This window comes from Coccomyxa subellipsoidea (assembly GCF_000258705.1).
Source record: "Coccomyxa subellipsoidea C-169, whole genome shotgun sequence".
Taxonomy (NCBI): domain Eukaryota; kingdom Viridiplantae; phylum Chlorophyta; class Trebouxiophyceae; family Coccomyxaceae; genus Coccomyxa; species Coccomyxa subellipsoidea.
Genome location: NW_005178039.1, coordinates 2,406,417 through 2,423,506, shown reverse-complemented (window position 1 = coordinate 2,423,506; position 17,090 = coordinate 2,406,417). Strand labels below are relative to the sequence as shown.

At 53.6% G+C, this 17,090-nt stretch overlaps 4 protein-coding genes across 4 annotated transcripts; 1 reads left to right on the top strand and 3 right to left on the bottom strand.

Annotated features, from left to right (window-relative positions):
- Positions 1-407: 407 nt before the first annotated feature.
- On the bottom strand, positions 408-3,591 carry COCSUDRAFT_40707 (hypothetical protein; the record flags this gene model as incomplete). Its single annotated transcript, XM_005649958.1, has 10 exons — positions 408-487; positions 613-727; positions 826-927; positions 1,038-1,168; positions 1,370-1,502; positions 1,584-1,781; positions 2,644-2,825; positions 2,991-3,188; positions 3,289-3,391; positions 3,496-3,591. The coding sequence occupies 10 exons, from the start codon at positions 3,589-3,591 to the stop codon at positions 408-410; spliced, it is 1,338 nt and encodes a 445-aa protein (XP_005650015.1).
- Positions 3,592-6,826: 3,235 nt separating this feature from the next.
- Positions 6,827-8,037, bottom strand: COCSUDRAFT_13575 (DsbD-domain-containing protein; the record flags this gene model as incomplete). The annotated part of the gene is made up of 5 exons (XM_005649957.1): positions 6,827-6,977; positions 7,104-7,240; positions 7,359-7,578; positions 7,699-7,852; positions 7,953-8,037. 5 exons carry the CDS (start codon positions 8,035-8,037, stop codon positions 6,827-6,829), a joined length of 747 nt encoding a protein of 248 aa, XP_005650014.1.
- Positions 8,038-11,140: 3,103 nt separating this feature from the next.
- On the top strand, positions 11,141-13,388 carry COCSUDRAFT_13383 (kinase-like protein; the record flags this gene model as incomplete). The annotated part of the gene is made up of 7 exons (XM_005649956.1): positions 11,141-11,245; positions 11,331-11,596; positions 11,683-11,906; positions 12,050-12,207; positions 12,323-12,555; positions 13,032-13,143; positions 13,278-13,388. 7 exons carry the CDS (start codon positions 11,141-11,143, stop codon positions 13,386-13,388), a joined length of 1,209 nt encoding a protein of 402 aa, XP_005650013.1.
- A 2,602-nt stretch (positions 13,389-15,990) lies between these two features.
- Positions 15,991-16,667, bottom strand: COCSUDRAFT_61684 (hypothetical protein; the record flags this gene model as incomplete). Its single annotated transcript, XM_005649955.1, has 3 exons — positions 15,991-16,098; positions 16,261-16,410; positions 16,641-16,667. 3 exons carry the CDS (start codon positions 16,665-16,667, stop codon positions 15,991-15,993), a joined length of 285 nt encoding a protein of 94 aa, XP_005650012.1.
- Between the last annotated feature and the right edge of the window lie 423 nt (positions 16,668-17,090).

Genomic DNA, 17,090 nt, shown 5'->3' with positions numbered 1-17,090 from the left:
ATGCTCAAACATCTTTTAATGCATGTACCATATCTGCTGGTCTGGATTGCCCTGTACAATTCACAGGATGGAGCTAGTAGGCAGAAGTGCAATGCAAAACCCCATGTTAATGAATTACTGTGTAAAGCAACTGGCGCATCCAGTGATTACACCTGTTGTAATCAAAATTCTACCTGCATGTGAGGTTCCTTAAGGTAAATTCGACTGGTTTTTACACTCTCGTGCGCGTGCTCATTCTGCAAGCTAGGTCATCAATTTGAGACTAATCGTCTCCGGTTGCTGCCGCATACATTGCAGTGCCAACACCATTTTGACACATATTGCACACCTACTGCGTCATCCTGCTCTTCCTGGAAGCTGCTGTACTGGGGTGTTTACGTAATTTAACAATTAAAGTCTGCCATCATCTAATATAAGATGCTGCACGTCAGCTTCAATTGTCCACTCAAGGCATTGCGCTTGCCAGGAAGGAGCACACAGATGACACCTGCACAGGTGAGACCCTACACTAAGCCATGCTGAACATGCAAAAATAAAATGAAAGGTGCAGGAGCAGAACTCTGTGCCATACTAGGCATGCAAATATCTGACATCAAACACTCAAGCACGCACCAGCATTGTCGGGCTCCTCTCGGAAGCTGTACCCTGCATCTGTCAGATAGCGCACCACGGCGGGCAGAATGCGAGCCACACCTCCCACACTGTGCCTCCCCAACCCCACAATCACCTGCACGTGACCACCATCAGTAAGCCTCCTGTGCAGGTGAAGCTGCTTGCCGTCCCACAGGGCAGGCAGGCTCACAATCTCCAAATGCCCAGACCCACCTGCAGTAGAATGCCGCCAGGGTGCCCCAGTCCCCCAAGAGCAATCAGATGTGTCTCCAGGACCTTCAGCGCTTCGTCCACATGCAAGCCATGCAGGTCAACCTGCAGACAAAGAAACCTGTCGAAACAAATTGGAAATCCTACAGCCCGACACTTTTGTACTCCTGGGACAAAAGGAGAGGACCAGAAAAGAACTGAGGGAGGCCCCTCACCTTCCAGCGATTGAGCAGGTTGCGGTTGGAACCATCAAAGGCAGCCTCGTTGGCTCTGAAGCGGGCCTCCACCGCAAGCTTGTCGTGCTCTCGGCACTTGTTCACCAGCTCGCGTGCCAGCTCCCTTTGACCTATACGTATCAAAGGACCCCCACTCTCAATAAGAGCACGGGCACCCATGTCCAGCAACACCTACCCACATCACATCTCATTTGCAGCACAAAGCAAACAATGGTAAACTAGCTCGCCATCTATGATCTGGCAGCTGAACCGGTCCGTAGTGGTTGCATGGCAGCACTGCAGTGATTTCTAGCCACCACAGCGCCCCTCACCTTGCTGGTGGGCGTTTGCAGCCGCCTGGCTGAACACATCGCGCGCGCTGCGGTGCACCTGCGATGTGCGCCGCTCGGCGTCCGCCAGGCTCCGTGCGAGAGCGCGGTCGGCCATCGTCTGCGCGACAGCCGCCTGCGCCGCAGAGACGGCCGCCGGCTCGCCCCCGCTGCTGCGCAATTGCAGCAGCACCTCGCTCTGGCACGGCCAGCTCACCGGGGTCAGTGCCGCCGCGGCGTCCTGCCCGGGGCTGCTGAGTGCGCAGCCCGGCCAGGCATGCATGCTGGAGTCCGCCTGACCTGGGCTGGCAGCTGTCAATGCCGCCTGCAGCAGGGTGGGCAGCGCTGACGCTGGCGCGGCCGAGGAGACTAACTCTGACAGTCTCGCATCCTGTTCACCACCGGGTCTCCAGCTCTGCAAGACAGCATGCCCAACTTCAGCACTCTGTGGCCCATAAAGAACTTATGGCGAGCCAGTGTCACCCAGGAGTGCTAGAGTGCATTGACAGCCATGGGCTTCTCACCTCCATTGCGCAGTCTCTGGCGCTGCTCTGTGCATGACGTACGCCGAGAGCCTGGCTGCAACCCGATGCAGTCACACCTCTCCAGTTGCTAGACATCCCCGCTATATCCCAGAACGAGTCGCAGTCTTGATCGCTATCGTCTGTATGCGTGCAAATCGTCGGCTGCATTATGCTGCAAGACCCTTCCTCAGCTGATGGCTGCACACCCTGGCTGAGGCCCCCAGCGCTGCACCAGACACTGATCAGGTCTGCTGTCGCCCCTGCGCCCAGCTCAGGAGCTGCCAGCAGACCCTCGTCTCTCTGCAGGAGTGGTTGAGCTTGGGACGGCTGCACTCTCGCTTGCTCCCCCTCTGCCTGGCCGTTGATCTTGCGTCCAGGGCCCCTGCTATGCACTCCAAGCATTGCTGGCTGTTCTGAGCTCCTGTCTGCCGGAGTGCCAGAGGGTGGGGCAGGTAGTTTGGCTCGCTCTGCACTGAGGCTGCCCGTCCCCTCGAACTCTAAAACTGTCGGGGGACGGGTCTTAAGCTGCATGCCTCGCTTCCTGATGAAGTTGGGGCAGAACTCCGATGGGTTGTTGCTGCTGCTGCTGCTGCTGCTGCTGCTGCTGCTGCTGCTGCTCATTTCCTTTATTGCTTTGCTGAACGTGCTTCGTGTCCCCCTGCAGGCTTTCGGATCTCTCCTGTCCTGGGCTGCTCCGCAGGAGGCGCTCTGCCCCTGCCTGCTCCCTGCTGACGCCACTTGCTGCAGTGGCACCTTGCACCGCCGATCAGGCGTGTAGTCGAGGGCGTTCAGCAGGTCATCCAGCTCCAGCATTGCCTTCAGCTCTGCTTCTTCCTCCACATCCTCCTCAGGCAAGTCCTGCGCTGCTGTGCCTGCGGTCGGCTGCGCTTCTGTGCTCTTGCTCAAGATGCGGCTTTCCACTACCACGTCGTTGGCTGCAAGATTTGTGGCAAGGCCAGGCGCAGCTTTGCTCCCCTGCTCCCATGCCTCAACCAGCGATGGCCTGCGCTGCTTCTCGAGGCGACACTCAAGCCTTTGCATGTTGGCTGTGCTGCTGCGTGCTGTTGGGCAAATGCGAAGTGCTCTGGCTGTCTGAGGACCTGCGGCAGCTGCATGGCTGGTAGCTGCTGCTGTGACGCCCTCTTCCTTCAAGGCCTCAGACAGCCGCACGTGCGAGAACACCAGCTCCCTGCTCGAGAGCTTTGCCCCAACGCGCGCACAGAGCTCTAGGGGCTCCTGCCACACCTCCATGGTGACTGGGCGGTCAGAGCCGCTGCACACCTCTGCCAACAGGTCTCCTGCAAATCCCATGTTACTCTTTGTGAGATACAATTGCCTGAGGCTCCATATTTCGTGAACGATGCCAAATATATGAGACAATCACCAAGGGACACTTACCAGCTTCCTTTGCTCGGGCGCCTGCTGCGTATGAGACTGTTATGTGCGGGACTCTACCACCAAAGTGAGCTGCAATCTCTGGTGAGAGTTGCACAGGCAGGACCTGCACAGCATCATTGTCATGCATCACACTGCAACACTGCGATCTCATGCAGTTTCTTCAGCCATGCAAAGCGCAAGAGAGCCTTTTAAAATGCCTGTCCGCACCTGCAGTCTGTCATCTGATAGAACAGCTGACACGAAAACAGGAAGGCTCCTTCCAAGCGGCAAATTTGTTGCAAACGCAACCACCGCGCTAGGCATGTGGCTGAGAGTAATGTGATCGGCTGTAATGTTCTCATGGCATGCGCGCACCCTTCACAGCAGAGTTGAGCTAATTACCTAGCATTCTGCAATAAATTCAAGCACACCGCACTCTGCGAACCACATTTCATCGAGCACCGCAATACATGACGCATACCTTGCAAAGAGCTTCTGCTGCTCTGCCTGACCGATGAAAAGGCCTGTGTACAGGACATGGACTCCCTGTGCTTTACAAGCTGCGCCGCTTCCCGAGAGAGGAATGCTGCCTCTCCCAAGTGGGCTCACTGTGCTCGGTGCCACTGTGGGGTAGTAAATTCCTGCCTGCAACAAGGGTGTAGCTGATGCAGTGGCCAACACTGAGGACGCAATATCTTCGCTCTCCGGAGTGGGTGGACCAGAGTCATTGTGGGCTGCTGCAACCAATGTCAATGACTCTGCTTGGTTCAATAATGCAGACTTCTGTTCTCCCTTGGCCTGCCTTTGGGATGTCCACCAGCAGGCCCCCAGTGCATCTTTGTGTCGCAGTCCAGCTTGGCCAGCTGATATGGCACCGCTCGAGATCTGAGTGCCCTGAGTAGCCGCTTCAACAGAAGTTGCGTCACACTTAGGGCCCTTCTGCTGAAGAATATCGAGAAGCTCGGGTACAGCGGGCCACCAATCGCGGCTTTTCGATAGCCTCACAGCCATAAACTGCGTGTGTTATACGACTGGAATACTTTGAAAACTTTTTCGGTACAGAAGGACGCAGGTTCACCCTTCCTTTCCTGACCCGTCCAGGTGATACTCACCACTAACATCCCAAACATACGATACAACTTTTCCACCGTGTCTATTGTACATTTCTGCTTCTTCAGCCTATTCAATATCGATTCAATTTTTGCCTGCGGACATTGTGACGTTGCATGGTCTTCTCTGAGGCATCGGTCATGAGATTAGTAACACGCCATGTGCAGATTAGCAACATGCCAGCTGGCTGCCAGCTGGACTACTTAACGGGGTCAACGAAGACGTTCTCCGTTGTGCAAGAGATATCAAGACTCTGGAGTCAAGATACCACATATATTCAAGATTATTGCTCTCGTTGATATCGCAGGCGTTATCATTTGAGGTGCTCGGCCCTTCCCCAGTGATCCAGGGCAAGGCATGCAAGGAAAGAATAGTCAGAGGGAGCTCAAAACGCACTTGTCAGAAAAAGGGAGCGCAGCTATCCAGGCGCTTCTGAGAATTACTGCTACCTTGAGCACAGAAGGCGGGAGTGAGGTGGGATCGATCTGATGGTGTGCTGTGCTGCAATCAAAGGCACATTGCTCTGCGCCTGACGTTCACAAGTCTTTATCAGGGAGTTGCGGAAATAGCAAGGAGGACAGCAGCAAAGGAGGCGTCCATAGTGCAATCATTGCAGGTGCATGGCACAGTCCACATTCCGCTTCCACTGTCAGTAAAAGGTCTCAATTTTTATGAGTCACTTTGACATTTTGTTTGGCGTTCAGGCTGTGGAACAGCTTCCAAGGCAGCTAGCAAAGCTGGACGCCAATCTTTCTGTGATCCATCATCACCTCCTCAATCTTTCAGACTCGCCAGACGAGGCCAGCCAAAGGCGCAAATGAGACAGCAACGTGTTGCCTCAGATACGCAATCACGTCATGAGATCAGACCCATCAGAAAGTCCTGCAGATAACCCAGAGGGAGACCTTGTTCGGGCTGTTCATGTTCTGGCGGAGCAAAATAAGTATGCAGCAGGCATAGCTCTGCTAGACAAGGCAGCTAATTCTGCATTGGTAGAGCGACAGCGCCTGATCCTGTCCATTCTGAAGAATGCACACCAGAGAGATTGGCAGCAGGCATGATCTGTGGCTCTTGAGACCTTCCTTGATGCAGAAGACATTGATGTGCACTGCCTCCCTGCTGTGATAGAGGCTTGTGAAACAAAGATCGATTGGTCTTGCAGGTTTTAGAAGTGGATGGACATACAGACAAAAAGCATGTTCAGCAGCAATTCCGCAGGCTGGCTAAGCAGGTCCACCCTGACAAATGTTCTCTACCAGGCGCTGAGGCCGCTTTCAAGGCGATCTGCTTAGCAGCAGCGGAGTTGTCTTCATCGAGAGGTATAGTCTCTACTCAGCCTGCCATCAGGCTCAGAGAAATACCTTGTCTGATGTTGTGATGGTATCTGATATTTCCATGCAAATCAAAGAGTTTTCATAAGTGAGTATCTCGCATGTTGACGGGCTCGTGCTCGCCAGGTACTAGTGGGAGTGGGGATCATGATGAGGACGTTCACTGGTGGGAAGCTTGGGACGATGATAATGTGAAAAGGAAGAGGAAACGTGCAGCAAGCCCAGATGTGGATGATGAGGATGCAATTTGGCACGCGGGACTTCATGAACTCCCTGTGGAGGTACTGCATGCTCAGATGACCCCGACATACCACTTCTGTGCATTGTTGATTTGATAGCTTGCCCCATTCTTTAGCACCCTCCTGGAGATTTGTATATCGTGTTGCTCAAGTCAATTTTTGAGTGTCGCCCAGGATTTGAGGCGAGAGGTTGTTACGCTCCAAGGGTCTATATTCGACAAGAAGGATCCAAGTTCGGGCACACAATTATCCCTCCAGCGTCGACAGCAACGCCTTAGGTGCTTAAATTTGTCACCTCGATCGCAAGAATCTTTGCTTGCTGGTAAGTGCAGATAGTGAAGGCCAGTCATCAAGTGGAGTCTTATTCTGCAGGCAAGCTCGAGCGGTGCTGTCCAAAGTACTGGAGGAGAGCCGCATGGCAGAATCATTTCAACCTGACGGTCATGCAATGGCGGGTGGTTTCTTGTAACAATCTGTCACAGATTGTTACCGGGTTTACCGTAGTGGGATTCTTCTGAAGCTTCGAGAATGTCACACCCGATAGCTGCAACGCCGCTGTGATGGGTCCGCCACGGGAGCCCAGGACACCTCTGCTATTTGAGATGCCCATCAATCGATGAGAGTCCTAGTCCTAGAATAAACATGTCCATGAAAAGATCTGTACATTGTGTACAACACGCAAGCCTATTGAGCAAAACACAACACAGCAGCAGAAATGCAATGGCTCCGTTCCTTCGGCATTGTTTCATGAAAAGGCCACAGGCGATTTGGAGCCCTACAGATATCTGCAGATATCATTGATGTAACAAGGATTCACTTCATGCACACCATTTTACTTACACAGACTTCATGTCATTTAGTGACCGTCACCTAACATTGCTAAATAAGCCTTGACAGCAGGGTGTATGTACCACCAGACAGCAAGAGGACTCCTGAAGCTGGTGTGATCCATGCGCTCCATTGCCTCATGGCAAGAACCTGCTTCAGGGTGCCCGCAAAGGTGGCTGCCACCATCAAAGGAATGACATACCTGCACTGCCACACTTACGTCATTGCACTTCATGCTGGTGGATTGAGACTCTCAATTTGAGAGCGTCAACAAGCTGCGTAAAAGGATGATACACAATGGTGGAGAGATTCATGAAGGATTGCTCACCCACTAGTGTAGGCAAGCAGCAATGCTCCGCCAGTAACAGGGTCTTGTGAGGTTGCCACATAGGCCAGCAACGTTGCCAACACCGGAGTGCTGCATGGAGATGCGGCCAGTGCAAATGTCAGACCGGCAAGGTATGCCTGCACAAAGTTGCCAAAGGCTCAAAGACTTGCCAGGATGTACCCAAGCATCCTGAGAAATACAAATGTTGATCAGGGGTCAGAGAACAAAAATATTCGTGAAGCGGGTGGTGGGCACCTGCACAAGCGGCGGAGCTGAGACCTTTCGAACATCAACATCCAAAGAGGGCAAGGCAAGTGGCAGTAGCTCAAGCAGATTCAGGCCCATGATAATTGCAACAAGGCCCACTGCAATTGGTAAACCATCCCCAAATTGGCCATATGTTCGGCCCAGCAGGGAGGAGGCAATGCCCAGGACGGCCAATGTTGTGGCCAGCCCAGAAGAAAACACTGCTGCCCTGAAAACCAGGTAGGTCTCAATTGTTGCATCCCTGAGCGACACAGCAATCCGCAAACATGTGGTCTTGTCATGCATGTAAATAATTGTATGTGGACTCTGTCAGGCTCAGCAGTGTCACCTAGAGAGGGTGCTGCCTGTGTTGCTGTTCTCCTCACTGGTGCTATATCCACCAATGTACCCAAGCGTGAGAGGAAGCACACTGAGTGTGCATGGTGACAGACTTGTGAGCAAGCCTGCTCCGAAGGTTATAGCAAAAGTGGCTATTGAGACACCTGCATCATTGCACCAGCTGTAATCATTGACGCATCGCTGGCTTCATGCCCTTCGTGCAAGGTGTTGGGCATTCTGGCTTCTGAAGTAGACTGCATGTACCTTGGAGCTGTTGCTGAACTAGAGCATCCATTCTGTTTCCAACGGAATACAACAAGTCCGAAGTTGTGCCTCCTGTGTCTGCCATGGCACATGATGCTGTAAATGCCTGCACCGTGCAGCCCAGAACAGCTGCTGCTGCTGTTGCTGCTGCTGACGGTACTTGCCACGCTTGGAGGACAAAAATATCACTGCCATTAGAGGTAGACCAAAAGTTGTGACCTGCCCAGGCACAGAGATGCGTTCATTCGAGTCAGAATGACAGCACGATGCTGCTTAAATTCGGATGAAAAACTTACTTTTAGTAACTTCAGTGGATGATCTGGATGAAGACACGCAGTCGTGCTGATCTGGTAGCTGGCTGCCTGTTGATGTCTGAGCATGACCCCTTTCCTGGGCTGTCCCATGACAGCGTAGATTTCTTGTGTGAGTGGTGATCAAATGATGGTGTTTGAACGAGTGAGGATGTGCGAGACAAGTGGCAGGAACACTACTTGGCCAGGACAAGACTGAAAACCGATCATAGATCACCTGGTGATCTGAAAACCAAGAAAAGGCTCCGTGCATTCCGGAATAGGATTCGTTGGACTCTTTGCAACAAAACAAGATCAATAAAAACAAGAAGAGAAGAGAAGAGAAGAAGAAAATGAATATGTGTAGGAATTAAAAAAAATGCACTTTTGTTATTATACCATACCTTCACCAGGCGCACCGATGATAATTACATGCTACATCGTGCGCGTGCGCCGAGAATGGTTAGAGCTGAACAATAATCGATACAGCCGAGAGATCAAAGTCGAGGAGAATTCAAGACATCCGTGAGAGTCCAGGGCGCTACACGCAGAAACCCACCTTGCAGACTCTGTAATATGGACTCGCTGTTCAACCTCCCTACCCGTGATAGGAGCAATTTCTCTTCATGCGGGCCTGCAAGCACATCTAAGGTGACTCTTATTTTCTATCCTCTCGCACGAAATTACGGTTTTTCATCTTTGGCCAAAAGGGCGGATCAGCGAGTAAGAAGTGAGCATGCTAAAAAAAATCCACTGATGTGCAGGACGATTGGCCACGAATGAAGACGTATCAAGCGACACACAGTCGTACAGATGCGCCTTCCAATCAAGGTGACGCCTTGATTTGCAGCCATTCTGGCTAGGTTCTGTTCCCAAGGGGAGCCTTGCAGCAAGGGCTTTGAGGGCTTGTCTCCCATCAATTTGCGTACATGTATATTTGACTGACTCAGATTTTGGCATCTTCCGTACAGTGATCATGACAGAGAGCACCAGCATCCTAGTGCGCGAGTTTGAGAGCTCTGTGAGGAAGCTGGTGCGGTCCACAACACCTTGAACCAACGCTAATCGTATTATTGTATGGAAACGACAGCATGAGTGTGCCACATCAATTTGCATATTGAAATCTTCTGCCTCACTGGATTTTTGATCCGTGCTGCAGGCTGCAGGCGGGGCTGCTGGATGGAAACGCTCAGCAGGTGATAGTTTACAACAGAGGCGAGCCAGCAAACACCCTCGCAGGTCCTGCGCTTTTGAAGGTGGGCATATTTCTCCTCTTCCAGTGTGCAAGCTGATCAGGAAGCGATGTTGCTTCAGTGCAGTCAACTCAGCTACTCTCTGCTCTTGCAGGAAGTTACCGGGACATGCAGGAAGGTCTACTTGCTGTCAGGGCATCATGAGACTCTTGAGAAATGAAGTGCCATCGTCTGCAACCCAGCTCGTTCTAGGCGCATTCTCAACAGGAACACATACCGCCAGTCACTGATTGTCAGTGACCTTGTGAGTGATGCGGAAGTCCTCGTACTTGGAGATGTGAGTGCAACTGCTGTCTAGTGTGACTGGGATCCTTAAGGAGGTTGCCAATGCTCCTGCATCACTTGTGGTGTGGCAAGTGCCGTGTGACACATTTTCATCGCACTATCATTGATTCGCTTGAATGAATTTGCATCGAGTGTGAACGCTTCCATTAGCTTGCCGATCAAGATTGCTGTGGGACTTCCTAATGCCAATGCCTGTAGTTTCAAGACCTTCGAGCTCCTTATGTGTATTTCATCAATGCTACTCAGATCAACTCATAAGAAGTACTGCCAGTGCGCATGTGCTTCTGATGCGCAGCTCCGCAGTGTGCCTGCAAGGCCGTGAGGTCATGGTGACTCACCATGGGGTCGGACCCCATGAGCACCTTGAATTACTGGCAGCTGGCAGTTGTAATACTTCTCATAGCAAGAAAGACGGTAGCCTGGCGCAGTGACTTATAATTTCATTACTAAACATATCATGATGGTGAGCACGCTGCAGTGGCTGGAGGTGCCGGGGTTACAAGTGTATATACTTGCATAGAATAAATTTGCAAAGACACTGTCTTTGCAAATATATTCTATGCACAGTGATTGGCACAACCGATCAATTCAGTTCACTCGCCAATTGCCACATGCATGTGTGCGCCACTGTAATTTGACATGATCATGAGCTGTCGAGAGCCTCTGAGTATAAATTGTCGCAGCCTTGTCTGGCATGCACAAAGGCCTGCAGGCTGCATGCACATGCGTTACAGATTGGGAGAGAACTTCAAGCGGAGGTGAGGAAGGAAGATGGCTTGGAAATCGCCGAGATGATGACTAGATTGTGGATGGCTTCCTAACTGCTTCTGGCTGCCCCATCACGAGTTGGCGCCTAATTAGGGCGACACCTCAGGCCACCAACTTGAGGCAATCCTGATTCTCTTGCATCTGCTTCGGGCTCGGCGACGGCGGTACAGGCTTCCGAGTCTCTTCGCCGGTTGGCGGCATAGAGCATCTAGCCAGGGCCCTTGGCGCGTTGCGCTGTCACAGTATTACGAGACCTTGGGATTGTGACCTGAAACTTTTTTGAGCAGAAGTTGCTCTCACAGGCGGTTGTGTGCCCCTCGTGGGGTGTCTGAGGTATCAGAGTTCTTTTTGGTGCATATCTGGCCCCAGCTGGGGCTGGACTGCAGTGCCTCTGACGCTCTAGAGCAGTTGGAAGGTTTGCAGCAGAGCTATTTTGTAGGACAATGGCTGCCTCAACAGTGTGCAGAACATTTGGCCATCTGAGCCTTGCACCAGGCGGGTGTCAGGGGTCTGAAATGGCTCTTGTTTCTGCTGATGCTTGGCAAATCTGTTTGTGAGGGGCGGCTTCTCAGATAGTTGGCATAAGATGGATATGAACAGAAGTACTGGAGCGGGCGCGGCTCAGGATGCATCCGAGGATAATGAGCCTCCAGAACAGCCCATTGTGGAGAGGGATCCGTCTGGAAGATGGAGCCGGGTGCGTTGACGGCGTTGAGACTCGGTGTTATGCCTTCTTCGTGTGTTGTGGAAGTACGGCTGAGCGTCGGTCGGGCGGGGCGCAGGTGGACCAGATTCTTGGGCGGGGCGCGTTCAAGACTGTGTACAAGGGATTTGACGAAGAGGAGGGCATAGAGGTGGCTTGGAACCAGGTCAGAGTGTCAGACTTGGTGTCGAGCAAGGAGGAGCGGGACCGGCTCTTTGCCGAGATTCGGGTGCTCAAGCAGCTGAAGCACAAGAACATCATGACCTTCTACGATTCTTGGCTGGATCCCAAGACGTACACGGTCAACTTCATTACCGAGCTCTTCACCTCGGGCACGCTGCGCCAGTGCGTTCCAAACCGCTTAACTCGTGCGCTTTGAGATGGGCCTCACGTGTTTCCAGCCCCAGACTGACCCTCTGCCGGTTGTGCAGATACCGCAAACGGCATAAGCACATTGATCCGGAGGTCCTGAAGCGCTGGGCATGGCAAATTCTGTGCGGCCTGGTCTACCTGCACGGTCACACACCTCCAATAATCCATCGTGACCTGAAGTCTGACAACATTTTCATCAATGGCAGCGAGGGCGTTGTGAAGATCGGTGATCTGGGTCTTGCAACATTGCTGCGGGCGCGCACTGCTCCCCAGAGCGTGCTGGGTGCGCACCTTCCACTGCAAACTCTAGACAACCTGCAGAGTGGGAGCGCTGCTAGGTCTTGCTTGCTAGGGCTGTCCTTGCATGCTGTCTTTCCCTTTTGCAGTGCATTGAATGTAAGTAGATGCCCTTCTTTTGGCCTCCAGGCACTCCTGAGTTCATGGCGCCAGAGCTGTATGACGAGGAGTACGACGACCGTGTGGATGTGTATTCCTTTGGCATGTGCCTGTTGGAGCTGGCCACGCTCGAGTACCCCTACAGCGAGTGCCGCAATGCTGCTCAGATCTACCGCAAAGTGTCCCTGGTGGGTGCACTGCTGGGCCGCTTTCATCTTTTGCAAATGTCCTCTGTTATTTCTGCGCCAAAGCCGCATGTTTAATCTGCTGCAGTCAAAGCTGACTTGTTATGTGCATGCGCAGGGAGTGAGGCCGGCTGGGCTGGCAAAGGTGCCGACGCAGGAGCTGGCAGACTTCATCTCGACCTGCATCGAGTCCATGCGCCAGCGCCGGCCGCGCGCGCGGCAGCTGTTGAAGCACCCCTACTTCGCGACCATCCGTGCGGAGAAGTGCGCAGCGAAGCTGGGTGAGGCCGCGCTTGCACATGCCGGCGCCAGCGCGGCCGACCTGCAGCAGATGATGTCCGAGTGCGCGGCGTCTGTTACCGGGACGGTCTCCCGCACCTCCTCAGAGATGGCTGAGGTGCAGCAGACGCTCAGCAGCGTCGAGAGCGGGCGCACTTCTCCTGTCGGCGCCAGTCCAGTCGAGCAGCCGCGGCCAGGAGACAGGCAGCCGCTGTTGGAGCCCTCCAGGTCAGCGCCCGTGTTTGGGCGGGTCGGCACGTCCTCTGCTGCACCCTCCCCGCCGCGCTCTGAGACGGCCTTCGCCGACGCTGATGGCGGGGAGTCGACCGCGACAGCGCGCACTGCTCGCGACAGCTTTGAGACGGCGTCCACGAGCCACCTGCCGATGCACGAGCACCAGGAGGCCATAAATGGCGGCGTTGTTGTGGCTGAGCCTGTGCTGACAGGTGTGCACACTGCTGGGAGGCCATGGCTTGTCATGTGGCATGCACATAAAACAGAGCTTGGTGCAACATGAAGGACTTTGTGCTTCTACAATACCTGATCAGACTCTGTCCTGCTGCAGGCGATCGGGAGTTCTGTGTCAAGGGCAAGCTGATGGATGCTGACGACAAGCTCAATCTGCGCCTGCGCATCGGTCAGCATATAGGTGAGACTGCTGTTGAAGCCCAGTGGTGACAGTTTCAACCAAGAGGATATGTTTGCAGGGCTCTTTCTCTGAGACTGTGCCCTGGACCATGTTCTGGTAATTTCAGGCCTCACACTCAGCTGTTGATGCTGCAGGGCCATCAAAGACAGTCGAGTTTGACTTTGATCTGGCGGCTGACACCGCCTACAGCGTGGCCAGTGAGATGGTCAGCGACCTCAGTCTTAGCCACGAGGATGCAAAGGTGCCCCTGTCTTGAATCTGAGTTGTCATATTCATCCTTGCCTAGTGTTTAACTCAAGGACACGCACATCCTGCTCTTGGCTTCCACAGACACTGTATTCTTTGCACAAAAGTTGCAAGTTGCATGACCTTTGGCTGAGTGTTGGCGCTGCATGCAACAGGTGATTGCGCGTGCGATCAAGGAGGAGATCCTAGCGCTGACTGAGGGCAGCTCCCCGCACCGCCGCTATGCCTGCATCTCTTCAGATGAAGATGATGCTCACCTCAGCCAGGCCAATGGTCAGGATGGGTCCGTCCAGATGGCCTGGGAGGCGCAGGCTGCCGGCAGCAAGCAGGCGGCCGCCGCCGCTCAGCACAGCTCCCACGCCGGCGCCAGCTACCGCCAGTCTGGCGACTGGGCCAGCTCCGAGCGCCAGCTGCAAGATGGCACCCACTCGGAGGGCTGCTGCAGCATGATGGCGCTGGACAATGGGGGCGTGTCGTCGCCGGGGGCGAACGCCGGCTCGGACGCGTCCATGATGAGCCGCTGCAACAGCGCTGAGGCCGTGGAGGAGAGCGCGCAGAGCGTGCTGATCGGGCGCAAGCGCTCCAGCAGCAAGCTCAACCCGCCCAAGGAGGAGGACCGCACGCTGCCCATGAAGAAGCTATTTGAGAACTTGACCGAGCTCAGCAACGCCGAGGCCGTGCGCGATGCGGCCGCCTCCGACCACGGCCTGCTCAGCAACGCGTCCTCGACGGCGTACCTCCCCAACGTGTCAGCAGCTCCCAAGGCAGCCTCCGTAGCCGGCGAGCTCTCCCACGTCGCGCTGCGACCCACGATTGGCTTGCACCGCGGCCTGGGAGCTGTCGGCAGGGTGCCTTCGGTGTCGGAGAGCCTGAATGGGGTGGGGCTGGGGAAACCCGCCTCCCAGAAGGGCTCGCCCGCGCGCTCTTCCCGGACGGCGCTCGAGTCTCCCGGCCGGTCTGCCGCCTCCTTTGCGCGCAACCCCTGGAGCTCCTGCGACAGCCTGCACCATGGCAGCCAGGGCGCGGCAGGCGGCCTGCTTCACAACCTGAGTCAGGTGTGAACAGAAGCCTTGCCATGCCTGCTGTTGCCGGTGCTGCCAGGGTAGAGGTTTTGCCAGCAGGGAGTCTCTGACATGGCTGGTCTCTGACATGGCCATTTTTGCTGAATGGTGGTTGTGGCGTGCGCAGCCTTGCCTGGTGCGTTCTCGGCACAAGGAGGACTTGGAACAGAAGGAGATGCGCCGGAAGGAGGCGGCGGCTGCCATGAGCAAGATGGAGTTCAGGAGCTTGGAAGGACTCGACCTGTTTGGGGTGGTGACGGGCTGCAGCAACAAGGGCACCGCCAAGGGCACTCCCATCCACCGCAGGTCCTTTGTCTAGGAGTGTGTTCCAGTTGTTGGACGTGCATCTGACAGCGATCAGTGGACATAATGTGGGCCTCCTTGCAACCTCTGCGCTTCATGCGTCTGCTGAGCAATGCCTGATTTGAGGTATGCGGGGGGCTCTTAGCTAATTTGTACGTGTGGGTCTGAGACCAATTACCTGCAAGACAGAAGGACCTCGTTACGCTTCTGCCTGCAGAGCTAATGCCTGTGGCTGCAGAAGACATTGGTAGCTTAGATTGGGCGTCAATCACATAGGTAGACACTGGTTTGTAGCTACTCGCCTGCATGTGGCAGACACAATACCATCGTGGGTAGTTGTCCAGGCATTTCTTCATCAACATATGGCTAGATTCTTGTCCCATCCAGAGGATAGACAAGAGGACAGCTGAATGTCAGATCTGCTCAGCCTTTATGGTCTGCCCGTCTCTGGGATTGCAATATATAGCCTCATCCTGGCTCAGATTGTCGGGGATCTCCAGAGGCTCTCTTGTTTGGATGCATCTTGTCCAGAAGTGAAGGGATAAGGGCACAGGAGAAGTAGGAGGGAAATTGAGAGACTGGACCTTTGTTGGATCAAGCCATCCAAGGAAGGTGTAGGGGTTATCACCTGCGTCCCTGCCTCCAATTTTGTTAGGCACTGGGGTTGAGTCTCTCCTGGAAGGTGTGTCAGCATTGCTTTTGCTGACAGCACGCTCGCAGCATCTGGATAAGCACCATTGGCATAGCATGCGCTTCAGCTTGAGATTTGCAGCCTGCTGAGTAAGAATTAAAGAGTGTCTAGCACTATGTGCTTTTGAGTGCTCTTAGTGAGCCGAATTTGTCAGTCTGAGAGTGTTGCCCGGAAGCTTTTTTGGGCGTAGTTGTGACTTTGCAGAGCTGATGCCAAGGACCACGTGGGTCCAGTATTCCTTCTAGGGTCCAATTGACGTGTTTGTATCGCTGTTATATTTGACGTCTCAATGCTGTTTGCCTCCCATTCAATTGTACACTTCATTAGCTTCTTTTGAATAAACTGCTGAGATCCCAAGTGGACATGTAAAGCTGTCAGCTCAGGCATTTGTTTGGAATGCGGCACAAGGCACTGATGTTCACATCTAAATTGGCTTGGCCCAATATATGCGCAAAAATTGCAAATGCATCTGCAGTCAGTTGGAGTGAAGCCACATTGCTCTGCAATTCTAGGTAAGTGCTGGCTCCGTGTGCAAAGTAATGCTACAGTGTGGTACATCAGCCAACCTGCAACACTTCTACGCGCATCTCAAACGGCTCATTTGGCGGGATCTCCTGCAATCCCAATTTCCCGTAGCCCAGCTCTGGAGGAACAATCACAGACCGCTGCAAAGTGCACAGAAAGAGCGGTTTAACAACGTTACAAAAAAGAGATGTCCCACTGGGTATCCCACTGGTGGCACCAGCGCTGGTGCTGCATGGTTGTCCTTGCAAACAACTGCATCATGTAATGCATTTTGCAGTGCACACACATCCAGACGGACTCACCTTGCCGCCCACTCGCATGCCAAGCACTGCTGTGCCCAGGGCCGACGGTGGCTTGGGGCCACCAGATCCAGCAAACAGGCCATTGGCAGAATCGCTGATCTTCTTCACGGCCACACCCGACACTACATCTCCAGCAGTGAATTCAAAGGGCTGCAGAGGCACACATCTGTTACTGGAATGGCCATGCGGACAGAATTGAACCTCAATGGTTAGCGCTCGATCAATAGGAATGACTCCACTGCACATTCAGATTGAAAAATTCACCTCAGAGATTGTGCGGTTGCCACCAAGAAGGCGGGCTTGTCTGCTGGAGACAACATTGATGCCCTTGTATATACAATCGAAATGCACCTGAAGGGCACAGTGCTCCTGCACGTCACCACCATGCCCGGGAATGACACAATCATGCCAACCAAGATGCTGAGAGCAGTGCCAACTATTACCGTCACTCGCTTGCCCTTTGACACCTCGTCTCCTGAGCCCACTGAAAGATCAATGAATCTCAAGCCATCACCTGATCACACAGCAGTGCAGCAATGAGCATTACATATTGGCAGGAAGTTATCTTCCATTGAAGCTTACCACAGGCCTGCATGGGATGGGCACAATGCAAGCACAAACGGCACATTCAGAGGCGTACTTGACGTGGCATATTCGCTCAGGTCTGCCTTCCGTTTCTTCAGCTCCTTCTTAAATCTGAAGTGATGTATCCAAATCAAATAACAACGGTGGAAAACTCTGCACGGAATTTTGTTGAGGACACATCAGGATCGAGTAGAATACAAGAGAGGAATGCGAAAATACCCGATCGCTTGAGCTTCGTTTGACTG